The 15,884-nt window shown below is 35.9% G+C and overlaps 2 protein-coding genes across 8 annotated transcripts in view; one reads left to right on the top strand and one right to left on the bottom strand.

The window, feature by feature from the left end:
* Positions 1-2,362, bottom strand: part of LOC5575153 — a 25,677-nt gene extending 23,315 nt beyond the window's left edge. The window contains exon 1 of the mRNA XM_001655480.2: positions 2,107-2,362. Within this exon, the coding sequence (XP_001655530.2) occupies positions 2,107-2,338 (232 nt within the window). The 5' untranslated portion in view covers positions 2,339-2,362. The remainder of the gene's footprint in view (positions 1-2,106) is intronic.
* On the top strand, positions 1,741-15,884 carry LOC5575155 (ninjurin-1). Of its 7 annotated transcripts, none has more exons than XM_021846612.1 (4): positions 1,741-2,058; positions 10,310-10,553; positions 12,568-13,267; positions 15,262-15,884. In XM_021846612.1, exons 3-4 carry the CDS (start codon positions 12,941-12,943, stop codon positions 15,403-15,405), a joined length of 471 nt encoding a protein of 156 aa, XP_021702304.1. In that variant the 5' UTR covers positions 1,741-2,058; positions 10,310-10,553; positions 12,568-12,940; the 3' UTR covers positions 15,406-15,884. The 7 variants fall into 7 exon arrangements, with proteins under 7 accessions (XP_021702304.1, XP_021702302.1, XP_021702300.1 ...); XM_021846610.1 differs by having other exon boundaries at positions 1,924-2,058; positions 10,164-10,553; positions 15,262-15,527; XM_021846608.1 differs by having other exon boundaries at positions 1,925-2,058; positions 10,139-10,553; positions 15,262-15,527.

Genomic DNA, 15,884 nt, shown 5'->3' with positions numbered 1-15,884 from the left:
AATACGATTTTCACCTTGAATTCTATTGACTTTGGTCCAGAAAATAGTTGGTTTCCTTCCCCTCGTACGGAACTGACAGCTGGCGGTTAGAATCCAGCTCCTTCTATCTAAAGGTAAGTGACCGGTTTAGTAAACGTAACGGTGCTATTAAGGATTTACACTGAAATCCTATGATCTACACTACAATCCTGATTAGATCCATACTGAAATACCTGGATGATATTTAAATTCTAGGAACCACACTGAAATCGAAGAATCTACACTGAAATACCAGGATCTACATAGGAGACCCATGATCTTCACTGGAATTCTAGGGTTAACGCTGGAATCCCCGGAATGATACTGAAATTCTGCGATTCATACTACAAACCCAGGGGTCACACTGAAATCCTTCGATCCACACTACAAACACATCCACACTGGAATCTTCTGATCCATCTTGAAATCCCAGAATTCACAATGGAATCCCGGAATCTACACAGGCTTCAATGATCTAGGTATTTAAAATTTTTCAAGAATCTCTGATTTGGAAATCACGATTATTGTAACTTAAGATGGGTGTGGTGATGCCGACAAGAGCTGCTGACAAAGCAGTTCAAAAAAATTATTTTCTTCTCAATGCATTTGTATTGTAGTGATTTGGTGAAAGTTAACAATGTATCAAATCTTATTGCAAAGAGTAGAAGAGTTGGAGCTGGAAACAAGGGTAAAATGTCATTTTATGGTCAGTAGGGAAAGGAATTAGGAATGGACCAATAAAAAATACCAGGAGGGACTTTTCAGATAATTATCATTTTTAAGAAACTACGCCTTGGCCATTTTACCAAGGTAATTGTCATTGTTTTCTAGCATATTTGATCTCTAAATAAGTTGCTGCTCTGATTTTATATATATTTTTGGAGATTTTATTTTGATGATATTGCATTGTAGTAGTTGAAACATGAAATATTTTTGCCCAAGGCCATAGCTTTTCACTCATTTTAAATGTTCAATTTACATGTTGTTCGTGTTTTATCTTGATGCTATTGCCTGAAAATATCAAATCCAATACTTTTAACGTCGGAAATCCACTTTCCTTGGAAGTGATCCATAATTGAGACAAACAATCAGTTCCTGGTCCTTATTATGGATCACTTGTTTGTAACTGCTATTATTCAGTATTTAGAATCAAGAAAAAAATATGTCTAAAGATGAATTCATGCTGACTCTAAGTGAGTGAAAAGTGTTTATGATATAACATTTGAATTCTATCACCTGTGGGAGACTACGATTGCTGATTGCACAGAAAACGACGATATTTTGAAAGCTTTGTAAGAGCAACACTCTATTCGACAAAAACAACATTTTTTGCAGTTGAATGTTATGCTTAACGTTAAAAATGATAGATGGCGACTTGTCAAAAATATGTTTTAAATGTTTTGAGATAGTTGTCCGATGTTGTACGCCAAAGTGGTCCATTATTGAGGTTGATCAGTAACTGCGTGAGCATGGTAATTCTTTATGTTAAGTGATTTTTTAAAACTCCTAGTTGGATTTCTCGGAGTGTTTTTTTAACTCTTTGCCAATTGTTATTTGAGAAATAAAAAAAACTCGTACCTAACATATTTGTGTATCCTATGACAAAAGGTCGAAGGACAAACAATCAAAAAGACAAAAGGTCCAAAAAAAAAAAAAAAAAAACAGGTTTTAATACACGTAACTCTGCGTCCAATTTTTCTCGTGTACTATCTTTATGGTGATGCTCCGATTGATTCATACATTCTTCCATCAGCTGTACAATGGCACAAAAACTCTCACATACATCTCTCGCTACTCAAAGTTACGTTTCGCGACTTATTACGAGTAAGTTATCACAACCAGCACGCTCAAACCCTGCCCTACAACATCAACGATGATCGTCCGTAAAGCGTCATATGTATCATTAGAGTGCATCTCTGTTTGCTTTTGAAACAGTGCGGTAGTCTATCATCGATCGTTCATCACACGCGTTGTGAAAAAAGTTCTTCGCAATATAAATCACACATATCGTTCTAACAGCTGTAAAAGCAGCGCTATCAAGTGCGAAACCGCAAGACTACCATGTGAAATTGATATAAGCTTTCTTACCAACGAACCGTTCGGCCTGATTATGCTGCCTACGTAGCATACATAACGACAAGCAGCCAATTAGTAGCTTCGTGGACTTCGACGACGGATATGCTGGCGAAAGTGGATGTTGCTCCGCTGGGACGTTCCGAAGTTCTTCGTAGAATTTTTGCACTGCGAAACGTCGATTGTGATTCACTACTGCATTCCTCTCGATGCAGCCATGTGGAACTAATTGGGAACCGCCAAGCATTGCGCGACATTGTAATTCAAACGATCAGTTAGTTGATCGACGTGTGTAGTGTGAATCCATTTAGGCGACGCCGCACAGGGAAAGAGATTCGATAAACGGTTAAAAGTGCCAGCGAACAAGGTTGGAATTGTGACATGTGATATTGAATGTTATCATTTGATCGTTCTGACTTGGAGATCAACTGTCGGTGTGTGATGGATTGCGTGATGTTATTTGAAGTGTCGAAGATTTAATAAACATATAATTAAAAATTAAAGTTGAACGGGGCTTATTAATTGAATGCAGCTGGTAAATTGTCTATCTTGTTTCTGAAAGATTTGGTATTAGCCGAAGGCTAGTTCGTATTTCTGATAATGAAATATGGAAATGTGAACAGCTTCATAATTGATGATCATTTGATTTGCATCTTTATTGATTTGAATAGCTGAGCACAATCAATTGTGTTGAACATTTTTATAGCACCTATTTATATCTAAAACAGAATAAATTATAGTATCACATCGATGTAAGCACCAGGCGAAATGAGCACTTTCGTTTTCTCTAATACAATTGTTTCAGTCCACATTTTAAATTCCTGATGGGTTTAGTGTTGCTCCCAGCTTTCAATACACTTACGTTCAGATCGGTTCAAATGCTATTATTTTTCCTTCCTTATTACCTTGTTTCAGGCGTTACGCCCAACTGAGACAGAATCTGCTTCTCAGGTTAGTGTTCTCATCAGCATTTATAAACTAAAGGCTTACTTTTTTTACCGCTATGACTATCTGAGCCCTCTCATTATCATTCATGCTCATTCTCGTTACTGACAAGGACGTCATATATTTTTTTAACTATTTCATTTATTTGAGGTTCAATCGCCTTTAATGCTTTACGGAGTCAAAAACAATATTTTGAATTTTAGTAAAAATATACAATTCATTGACTGTTAAGTACAAAAGGTAATCGTGGTAAATCGATTATCGTATCATGGCGTTGGTGCCAATTTCTTGTCAGTATTCATCAGTAATCATGGCCAGAATCCACAATCCAATACAAAGAACACAAAACAAAAAAAAAAAAAAGAAATATCCATTCATACAAAACAAGCGAAAAAAATCGTTAATCGTGACCGTATAATTGAAATCGTTCTGATTCTGAACACTTTTCAATTAAAACTCCTCTGATCCGCACATCGTTTAAATTTAGCTGGTCAGCTCATTTAGCGTCAGTTTTTTCAGTCAGCTTCACTAAAACTTTTTTTGAATGTTGTGGAGTTTACTGAATGCCATATTTTGCAATAACCTAGAATACTTCAATTTTAATGAAGTAAATTACTAAATTCGTTTTCTATATTAAGTGATGCACCGATTATTTGGCCAGATATCGAACGTTTTTCGCCGAAAAAAAAACTCAGTTGATTGTCGGTTGTTTTTTAGACGGAAAAGAATTGATTACAATATTTTTTTACTATGGAAGCGCCAAATACCTGGCCGAATATCAATGTTCAGGGCATCACTACTAATATATCTATACACTGAAGTTTTTTTTTACCCGGTGTATTGTTGCGCGTTATTTTCTACGCGGTAGCGCATTAATTAAAAAAACGACGTGAAAAAACACGTTATTTACACGACCGACGTAAAAACAAACCTGTGTCAAATTTTTCCATGCAAAACAAAGTTCTACATTATGATTCGTATGGTCGTGAAACATCTAAAAACTAGATGTCGTTTTTTCGTTGGCTTTTGAATTAACGCAGTTGGTTTTACGTCGTTATTGAATCAACACGGTTTTTTTTACGCCGGTCGACGACCGACGTAAAAGAACTTGGTGTATATAAAAATAGACGCCAAACTTTTGTTCGTGCATAATTTCAAAACGCCTTTTTCGTATGGTTAGATAGCAAAGGAGGATTATGAGGTTAAAAGTAAATTGGAGTACGTTGTACCTTTTAATTTCGTTCTAATTGCTTATCTTTGACACACGTATTTCGACTACCACTTGTAGCCTTCTTCAGTGTCAGTTACTCGTATCCAGTGAATACGAGTAACTGAAACTGAAAAAAACTATAAGCAGAGCTGCCAGTTGATTTGATAGAAAATCTGTATCGACCAGGTTAGCAAAGCTGTGTCCCATACAGAAAAACTTTGATTCCATACAAAAATCGTTGAAAGAACCCAAACTTTTACACGATGATTTATTGATTTTAAATAGTTTTCATATTTTTCCGCCATAATTTCGAGAGTGCTCTTCAAAGAATATAAGATTACAAGTATAATGACACATTAATTCGATCCAATGCTGAGGAAATTAGCAATATTTTTCCAGTGCATTTTTTAAAAATGTCACAACTTTAAGTAATGTTTTTCGACAAATACAAACGAAGTAAGAATGCGCTATAGTGATTTTCAATTGGACGTGTAATCACAGAGATATGGACAAAACACATTTGTATGTTTTCAAGGGGGATTGTATGTTTCCATAAACTAAAAATAAACTAAGAGAAATCCAGTGCCGCATTATATTTGACATAAAATTGTTTTGCAACTAGGGTTGTCACGTCCATTACGGCTTAATGCAACTCAGGGCTCTTGTCATACAAAAATTTTAACTGTAACATCCTTAGCTATTATTTAGCTCCCAAGTTTTCTGATAAAGTGAAATTTTGGGATACTCTAATATACACTTTCGTGGTCCCAAAAGATAATTTAGTTTAGTTTTAGACAAAAATTGATTTTATAATGGCTCTCTCTTTGAGGTTCTCGTTCGATGCTCTTTTGTTACAACTTGTGATACCTACATTGCCGATCATGGACCGTTACAAATGGGATGTTTATCTTCGCTTACTTTGATCGTGCTTCAACATGAATTGAGAACGAAAACTGTAATGCCTGTTATAGCATAAGTTTGTTCAACAATAGATCAAAAGTCCACTGGTTTTAATTTGTTTATAAATTTGATAGTTTTTCTGGAAATGTTCATTATTCCACTTAGGTCTAATTTTTTCCCCACTTTTCTCTACTACTGTATAAACGCTTCAGTAGGGCTGTTTAAAATTTAAATAAGGTTGAAAATCCAACCTCCCATTTATTTATTACCATCTTTACGATAAAAATAGTGTTCCGTGAAATTTTTAGCTTTTTCGGAGGCGATTTAAAGATGGACAATGTAGGTTTACATGAAAATTACTATGGCGAAAATTTGAAAAATGTATGTTCCAAACACTTTAGCACTGTAATGTAAGTACAAACTCATAATTCCATGGTGAAAATTTAATATTTTAACCATTATATGCCAGGTTGCTGAAGAGAGCAATTCAATCCGACGGGTTTTAGAAGAGATATTTATGTAGGGGAGGTGTACCAGTTTTGGCCACCCTAAGGAAAAATATTGTTTATACATAAATCAAAAAACCTTTGGTTACTGTCAATACATTAAACGAAAGCTTTCAATCCATGCTCAGCAGGGAAAATATAAAAACGAATCAGAAACTTTGTTTTTGTATTAAAAATGGGGGTGGCGAATACTGGACCACTTGCACCAGTATTCTTTTATTTTCTGAGAAAATTTTGGGGATTCCGAGAATGTTTCCGCATCATCTTAAAGCAATTTAGCGAACACTAAACAATTGGCAACCATATATGTCGTAAAACGGTATATAATCCGGGCGAATAACTGGCCACACCGAATAACTGGTACATGGCGAATACCGGTACACCTACCCTATATGTTTGCTTTTATTTAGCTATTATTCGAGCTATTTGTTTGTTTGGGATTTTTGCAGAAGTTGGTCGGGCTATAATCCTATTTAAAGCCCGTCAAACTTCTGCAAAAATCCCAAACAAATGTAGCTCGAAAAGGATTTGTTTCTTTGAAAACTTTTTTGTTATATTTTGTGGAATGAATTTTCACTATGCAATGATAAGTAGGTACCGTAATCCGAGGCAACATTGATCAGCGTGCATAAAAGGTGATTCACTTCCTTCTATTCATAAGCTAATAGATTTTTGCAAAAAAAAAGTTTTGTACATGCGTAAATTTTCCAAATTTTAAAAACAATTACCGTGCTGCATCAATACCCGGATGCCTAAGGTGGTACAGATGTTCAAATGCGGGTATACAATTGGGTAATTGGTATTTTATAACTTATTATTAAGACATGTTAACAGTTAGACCAGAACTTGCTGATAAACATGAAATAAGCAATGAATTTTATAAAAATATAGCGAAAATTGTGTTAATTATGCACCATGTCGTGTTCACAAATCCGGACACTTGAATCAAAATCCGAACATTGATGCATCAAATTCCGGACGTTCAAATCACCACAGCTGTATTTCATATAAAACAATTAAAACTCAAACATACCTTGGTATAACGATACATAAAATCATAGGTTTGTGTTAAATAATGTTACTCTTTTGTCATTGTTTCCTAAAACAGCTAGAAAAACAATTTTAAAAGGCTTCAGAAGGTGATGTGGTGTGCGCATCGTTTCCTCGCAATAAACAAACACAATATACACTTATTTGAAGTTAATTATATTCCGAATCACAAAAATATCACTTTTGAACATTTATTTTAGATTCACCAACAATTATAAATAAACATTTGTTATTAAAACTCGTAGAACTTGTTGCTCAATCACTGTGTCCGGATTTAACACCACGCGTATCAGTATCCGGACAATCTTCTTTTAGCACAGAATCATATGTATTTCCATTAGTGTTGCGAAACTATTCAACTCAACTGGAAGAAAACTCAAACAAATCACAGCAAAATGTGTTCCACATAAAATGAATACGTAACAAACGCGTAACGCGTCACCGAATTGCGGAAGTACAGTGCGTAGAATTCCTTAGATTTTTAGCAATATTCGAAATAAACGCGTCCGAGTGACACTGACTTTTGTTTTATGTATTTAACAATGTTTTACAAGGCTAACTTGATTTTATTTCACGTTACAATGATTAATGGTAATTGAAATTGTTCGCGGCAACAATATTCATTGTTCAGAAGGATTTTAATCATTCAAATTAACGAGTTTCACTAGAGTGTCCGGATATTGGTCCCGTCCGGATTTTGATTCACCACGGTATTTTCATGAATATGGACACGGTGTGTTTCGTAGAGCAATTTCAAAACAAAAAATTCGGCATGTCTGAAATTTTGACACAAAAAAACCATGATTCTCCCCTGTCATTTGCAACCAAAATGAAAATAATCGGTCGGGGGCTCTAGAACAATATTTTTTTTTTCAATTTTTTACGGACTTTGGGATATAACTTAACCTTAGTAAGGACGTTGGGTCGTTTTCAACCCATTTCAAAATTCAAGTCATTTTAAATTTTGATTAAAATAACCTAGCAATTTGACGTTTTCTGACAATTGGGTATTTTTTGTGGGAACATTTATTTTTGCGGAAATAAAAGTTTTGAATGCCCTCTTAGGGAGCTTCCATAAAATAAAAGTTACAAATTGTTACTTAGGTTCGTTTGCGACCCGAAAATTCAAACAGCTCGAAAAAATCAGTGTGTTGATCGAATTTAGTTCTGTTGGGCTGAAATGAAAGGCACAAATGTCGATTTTCGGAAACCCATCCGCAGATCCGGAATTGCGTCACTGTGACCACCGGGAACCTGCTACATCTGAAAAAAAGTCCCTTTAGAGACCCTTACTTCGACAAACCTGTAGTTTCGTAACTAAACAAGTAGTCTGAAGCGTCCTCGTATTGTTGAATAGATATTTACGTGGACTGTAAACAGAGATTCTCAAATCATTTAGTAATTCATACCCGGTTCCGGAAACCCGGAACATCCGAAAAGTAAGTTTCCATCGCAGTTTTGTGTATGTAATTCACATCGGTACTATTCGGTTGATGGATATTTTGTCATAAAATTTCTCAGTAATAAGGAACCAATTACCGGTGCACATTCCTTTAAAAACTCGGTTCAGTATGGTCCATGCGGAACCGGTTCCTGGAGACCCGGAAGGTAGCCAATCTGGACAATTCGATGAAATTACTCGGGTTGATGCCAAAAAACCAAACGAATTGTGTCCAACTCATAACGATTTATTATGTTTGAATGTATTTTGCCAAAAGAATGAATTGATGGTTATTCTGGTCTTTTTGGAGCACCGAAATGACGACCGGAAAACCCGTAATAAGGGACCACTAAGTTTTAGCACCAAAACTAGGCATGCGATGGCTCAAACTTTATGATTTTGACTCTTCTAATTCAATTATAGCGTCAATTCGAACGTCTTTTGATGGAAGATTAGCATCAAAAGTCGTTCGAGCTGGCGCTTTCATAAGTTTAGAACACTACAAAGCTATAGAAAACATTGTACTTGAGATCTACCTTTTGCATTTTCGACCATTTGTCTTATCTTCCTTTTGTCTTTCGACTTATTGTCCTTTCGACCTTTCGTCCTTCAATCGCTTGTTCTTAAACCAAGTCAGAAAGATGAATATTGCTCTTGAGTTACAAATAAAAATTGAGAAGAGGTTGTTTGACATACTTAGTTTTGAAAGCAATGAAAATTTCAACAATGATTGAAAGCAAAAGAGAGGCAACTCGAAAATTTAAATTTCTGCCTCGGCCTGTAAATTTTTAGGCTGTCTAGAATATAATCTACATGATATTGACACTAGATTTTTGCAACATTTTCATCTAAATCCGTTTAAACAGTTCACCTCACAAAATATTATTAATAAACAGTGCATTTAAAATGATATTACAAACAACAAAATTAAAAAAAAAAAATTGCACTAGACCCCCCGATGGATTATTTTTATTTTAGCAGCAAATGAAAGAGGAAGGTTTTGTCTTTCATTGGTCCAAATTTGAGACATGCCGATCTTTTTGTTATAAAGTTACATGAAAAAGACATCGTGATGGATGACACGATCAAATAATCATGTCTCACATGAGTTCTGAAAACGATATGAGCAAAACAAATGTGGTTGTTAATAAAAATGACATCGCTGAAAATGATTCCGTTGTCAAAACTTTCATAAATTTGTTTAGTAAGCATGATTCACAAATTACGATAAGAAATGCAGAATTTCTTTAGGAAATTGCCTACTTTTAGGTGTATTCCACAATTCAAGGTGTTTTAGATATTGAAATTACTCAAAAAGCAAATGACTTTTATAAGTGTTTGGCCTTCATATTCGGCTTCAGGGACCATGATTTTAGTAGCTAATGATATTTGCAGTATTAGCTAACGTCGTTCTCATGGGTGATCAATATTACCCCATAACAGCAGAACAAAAAAATCACCTAAAACATTTTTTTTAAACATGCTTTAAACTTTCAAAAATCAAGCAAAAATACAGCACACAGACACAAGCAATGGGTGTCAGTACTTGTTCTTAAAAAAAAAACATGCTACACATGCATTTTTAAATGAAATATTCAAAATACACGATATACTATAGCGTTTGAAGAAATGTAATTTCTCTATAGTAATTTCCATTTTAACCTACTTTGCGCCACCTTTAAATCACCACCGAAAAAGTTGAAAATTTCACGGAACACTATTTTTATTGTAACAGTCGTAAGAAAGATATGGGAGCTCGCCTATCTGCTTCACACAATCCTTGATTAGCAGCGAATAAAAAGTAACACTTGATATCACAAAAATAGATAGATAAACGCCTGTTTTTGTTCTTCGAGAAATCAAAGATAAATTCATGTCTGTTTTAAATAATTGACATTGTCAAATTATTTGACAGTATCAGCAATTTAATGCACGACATGCACGCAATCCATCTGGTCTCCGAAATAAACCTAGACTACATTCAAAATTATGTAGATCCCACCTAACATATTCAAAATAGCAACGCGCGCCACAAAACCACGCAATGGCCAAAGAAAAGGACCAGTCGCTCGAAATGAGCTCGGTTAGTGCATCGAGAGTCGAACCGCCGAAGCAAACCACCAGCACTGCGTCCGGAGTCGAATCCACGAGTCTACTGATGCGCAGCCAGAGCGAAACGGAAATCGACGGCGGCCGGCGGAGCCGCGGTCAGCAAACCCAAACCTACGATATCCACAAAGGGATCGCCGAGAGTGCCATGGACATATCGCTGCTGACGGCCAATGCCAACCAACTGCGGCTGCTCATAACCTACAACAACCGCTCGAAGACCTACATCGCGTGCATTACGTTGGTGATCATCTCGTTGGTGCTGCAGGTGCTGGTAGCGAGCGGGGTTATTATCATTAAGGTATGCTTCTTAGGGGGGTTGTTCATTAGGGTGCGGCTTATTTTTCGAAAATTCTCAAAACATTAAGATCGTGAGCTGTAGTAAATTGATCTTTTTGTAACTAATTTAATTTCAACACTTCACTGCACTTTTGCAAGAGAAAACAGAAAATACTAAAAATCGATAATAAGACGAAAAAATACCGTTAAACTCTAACGTGTTGCGACAGATAAGGCTGTTTTGCTATTGGGTGTTCCGTGTTGTACATTGCCTAATATTCGTGATTGTTGAGTCTGTGCAGTCTTTGGCTGAAGGCTGTGTAAATTGTATTTTTTCTTTTTCAATTTCACTGAAGGTCATATTTGATAACTTGATAATTCATCTTCTACATATTATCCGTACAAACTTAAATGGAATGCCTACAAATTTAGTATTCTTACATGGTTCAATATCTAGACCTAACTTTGACAAATTTCTGATTACAAATATTTGTAAAACCAAACCAAATGTGTTAAGCGACTTTAGCGAACTCTGATTTTAAAGTTTTATGACTATGAAGAGGAATGTCCTCCGAACACACAGGATTTGAGCCGAATAATTTTCTACTTCCAGCCTATCTTGAAGTCAAGATCCTATAGATATTACCATACAATAATTGGACTTTTGAATTCATGAATCATGAATCATGTTATAAATATCTCAGTACGAAGCAATCATTTTGAAATTATTCAAAATTATGTATTTGGATAACATATAGATGTATCTAAAACGGTATATTGAGATTGATTTTTTTTGGTTTTAATGAGAGATAATCTTCCTCATATTTTGTTGTTCTGATAATTTACGGACATCCTGTAGTCTAGAATCTAGTTACACATGCCACATCTATCTATCTATCTATCTATCTACAGTCGCCTCTCCACATCTCGATATCGAAGGGACCATCGAGATAGGGAGAGATCGAGACAAGGAACACATTTTTGATGAATACTAGATTGAAAAACACTCCGTTGCCAAGAAAGTAATACACAAACAAACGTCATTTTTTGCTCCTAATTTGTTTTGAATCCCAAAACTTTGGTCTAGTAACCTTCGATATTGGTCATATCGACATACGGAGAGAAAATTGAGAACGAAAAATGAACAGACACACATCGAGATATGGAGATATCGAGAAAAGAAGGATATTGAGATATGGAGTGTGAAATCGTATGCAGGCTGAAGGGACTTATGAAATCATCGACATAGGGAGAGATATCGAGATGTAGAACATCGAGATGTGGAGAGTCGACTGTATCTATCTATCTATATAAATAAAAATGGAATGGTGTTTGTATGTCACGAAATAACTTACGAACGGGTCTACAGATTTGGATGATTCTTTCTCCGCTTCGTTCGACAAGGGTTCCGACGTGTTTGTGTGTATAAAAATCCAAGGATATTCACCAGGAAAGTCGCAAAAACGAGAATGAACAGAACTGCCATTTTGTATGGGTTGATTCAAATCGTTTTCCAACAGCCTACTTGATGGCAAGACGAAGTTTGCCGGGACCATTAGTATCTTAATACACCAGATTCTGTTTTTGCACGGGGGATGCGTACCGTGCAAAAAAAGTTTTCAGTTCAAAATTTCAAAAACCGTGCAAAAAAAGTAACACTATTTCTCGACGTTCCATGCAAAAATAAGGTTTTGGCTGAAAATAATGTATGGAAACTTTTTTTGCACGGCCGTGTTAATCCATGCAAAAACAGAATCAGGTGTACTTCTGGTTCATACTTTTAAGTTTTCTCCTTTTATGTGATTCTAATTCAGTAGAGCTCACGAACTTTTGGTTTTGAGAACTTTTGAAAAATAAGTCGCACCCTATTGTTTATGAAGCACTGGACTAAACTTTTGTCATCTTAGACTCCACACACTCTTTTACCCATACAAAATTTCGAAAACATTCATGGAGCCTCCTCTCTCCAAAAGGAGCACGTGGTCTAAAACACATCTAAACGATTTAATTAACTTTTTGATTGATTAACTTTTCAGAGTCAACCCAAGTCCAAACGAAGTCAACAGTTCGAGCGATTGAAGATTGCCACTTCCATAGGCGTCACATTTATTACAGTCATCAATATACTGGTGGCATCGTTGGTGGTTACCGATTCTCCGGCAGTGACTGGACCATCTTAGCCTACACATTGATACACTTTGTTATAGCAGTAGTTTAAGGACGAATAAAGCAATTTGTTTCGATTCAAATCGGTTCATCTCCATTGAGCACGTTTCCTATAGTGAAGTTACTTCCGAGGTGGAAGTTAAAGATCTCCAACGCTTCGATAGCAAGCATGCTGCTTCAGCACATTTTAGTTTATTCTTAGCAGTTTACGGTACAGTCTCGTTCCGATTGCATCCATCAAGGATGGTTAGTCAATCCATTATGATCACGCCGCCGAAGAAAGTTTCCAAATACTCACCTTCAACGCCGCCCTCTCCGGATAGCCCAACTGGCAATGGATCGTTCTACAGCGAATCGGACTATGACCTGCGGTTTGCCTACCAAAACTACGACCTGTACCGGAGTGTCATTGAAATAGCTCTGACCGTGTCGTTCTTGGCGGCCACCACCAATCAGCTGCGGTTGCTGATAAGCTTTCGCGAGTCCCAGGGTTTCATCGTCAGTACGGTTCTGGTCACTCTGTCGCTGATGATGCAGCTTGTTATTGCGATCATTGTGGTGACGATTGCGGTGAGTAATAAGATCAATGAATGTGAGTTATGATTAACCCGTAAATACCCAGTACAATCCTGTTTTGTTAACCTTTGGGCTGTCGCGCTGTTGTACTTTGTACAACAGTTGTGATTTATATGCTATCATTTTGCAACAAAGATATCTATCGACACCAAACCAAAATGTATTCCTCAAGAATCTTCTTAAGAATAATACTCGACGGTTTTTATTTACAGTATGACCCTTTATAATACGGTAAAATCAACAAATGTACATGAAAGTCGCATAATAATGAACGCACTATATACGGTTCGAGTAAACCACAGTTTGAAATCGGTGTATATCAAAATCCAGATAATATAGAAACTTGAGGTCTTTAGAAAAGTTGTTCTGGATGTGAAGCGCTATCTGATGGTACCACATTTAATTCGGAATTTGACCACTAGGTGGCACTAGTGAGCATGGAAGTTTTACTTTTGTTTTGCAAATATATCAGGATCCTGATCATTTAGAAGGATGGCGTCTTTGGCAAAGTTGTTTAGTAAGTTAAAAACTATCATTGTTTGAGCTAGTTGATTCAAAATTTCGCCACAAGGCGGCGCTAGTGTGCATGAAACTTTTGTTTGCAGATATCTCAGGAGCCTGACCACTTAGAAAGATAGTGTCTTCGGCATAGTAGTTCAGTAGCTCAAGGACTATCATTATTTGATGGAAGAAATAATATATTTTGCCACCAGGCGGCGCTAGGTGCATAAAATTTTTGTTTTTCGGATACTGCAGGATCTTGACTTTTTAGAAAGACACCTTCAGCAAAGTTGTTCAGAAGCTCAGGAACTATCATTATTTTACAAAATTTCGAACTTTAAAGATTAAATAAAGAAATAATTTGAACTACTGAACAACTCTGCCGAAGACGCCATCTTTCTAAGTGTTCAGGCTCCTGAGATAATTGAGAAAACAAATGTTTTATACTCACTAACGCTGTCTGGTGGCAAAATTTTGAATCAACTAGCTCTAATAATGATAGTCCATAAGTTACCGAGTAACTTTGCCGAAAACGCCATGTTTCTAAGTGGTCAGGATCCTGAGATCTACGATACAAAAGTTTCATACTCACTAGCACCGCCTAGTGGCAAAATTTCGAATTTCTTAGCTAAAATAATGATAGCCCTTGAGCTACTGAATAACTTTGCCGAAGACGTCATCTTTCTAAGTGGTCAGACTCCTGAGATATTCGCAAAACCAAGGATGTTGTACAAAGTACAACGCGCGACTACTCGCGTTACAAAAATTCGCGCGACGACCGAAAGGTTAAAAATGCTAGAACTTGGTAGTTTTCTAACGATTTTAATGTGCATTTTTTTTTTGATAAAGTAGCACAGCATGATGTATCTCTCCTATGCACCATTCCTTTTTTTTTCTGCCAGGTAAAAATACGCAGATTTATTTCGTTATTTTCCAAAACTATTCTTTAAATTTAGTAATCATAAATGGTCTCAGCTAATCAGCCTTTAAGAATTAATCTTCAAATTCTAAATATTCTACGGTAATTATTGAGCGCAATGATTGATACTTAGAGCACTTTGATATAATGCGATTAATTGTATTAGCGTTAGATGATTTGAGGTGTTCAAAAGACCTTCAATTCATTTTGTAGTTATTTTGTAAAGTTCTAAATATTCAACCACATTTTTTTGCATGACTTCTGTTTAAACTTCTTGTTTTGGACTCAATACATTACTGGATAAGATTTTGTATTTTTTTGAAAATTGAGGCTGTTTAAAATACTCAGGAGTTAAGATCTTCACTATTTACAAGCTCTACCAAAATGGGAACATTTATAACTCTAAAGGCCATAATTGTGAAAGAATGGTACAAGAATATCCAAAAAACAAAAAAAAGTTATCGTGATTTGAATAATTTTTGTGTTGAAAAACAAATGATGTTGCTGGAATAAGGATTGAATATTCTGCTAGTTAATTGTCAACCTAATCCAATATCGTGCATTTTAGGTGAACGATCATTACCGATGGATCAAGTTGAAAGCGATTACCGCGATGGGTGCCATTCTGCTGACGGTGGTGAATGTGGTGATTCCCTTTGTCATCAACTTCGAGCACTCACATGTGGATTTTGGCAGAATCTATCCACATTGACGATCGTGCATCATACGGAGCCGGGAGAAATGACTAAATTTCTTTTAATTGTTATTCAAACTAGTGAAATATTTACTTCTTAGTAAGTTCTGTTCCAGAAAGGAGTTCAATGCCAGCACAAAGTATAATAAGAAGACAATGCTAAACCAACGGAGAAAATACTGTATCTGCCAAAATTCATAAACGAAGAAAAACGCTGTTAAAGTTCATTATTATTATTCTTTAAAATAGTAATCATGTGTATTGAAATGTACCGCAGATCTAACCATGTTTTGGATTAATTCAACACATTACTCGGTCAAATTTTCCAACTTACATTTTACACCTTAAATCTATTATAAAAAGTAATTGTAGGATTCATCAAAAGTAGTTCATATTAGACAGTAGTATCAAAAGAAGTTCATATATAGGCGTTCAGTTCATCACTTCAACAGATTCAGATACAGTCGATTCTCGACATCTCGATATCGAAGGAACCA

Source organism: Aedes aegypti, chromosome 2 (genome assembly GCF_002204515.2).
Source record: "Aedes aegypti strain LVP_AGWG chromosome 2, AaegL5.0 Primary Assembly, whole genome shotgun sequence".
Taxonomy (NCBI): domain Eukaryota; kingdom Metazoa; phylum Arthropoda; class Insecta; order Diptera; family Culicidae; genus Aedes; species Aedes aegypti.
This window is presented reverse-complemented; position numbering and strand designations above follow the sequence as displayed.

What these genes read in the sequence shown, in the direction of transcription:
- LOC5575155 (XM_021846610.1), top strand. Translation starts at nt 10,188, where the DNA reads ATGGCCAAAGAAAAGGACCAGTCGCTCGAAATGAGCTCGGTTAGTGCA. An exon ending in GCGGGGTTATTATCATTAAG is followed by an intron (nt 10,554 to 12,567) that starts GTATGCTTCTTA and finishes TTAACTTTTCAG; the next exon opens with AGTCAACCCAAGTCCAAACG.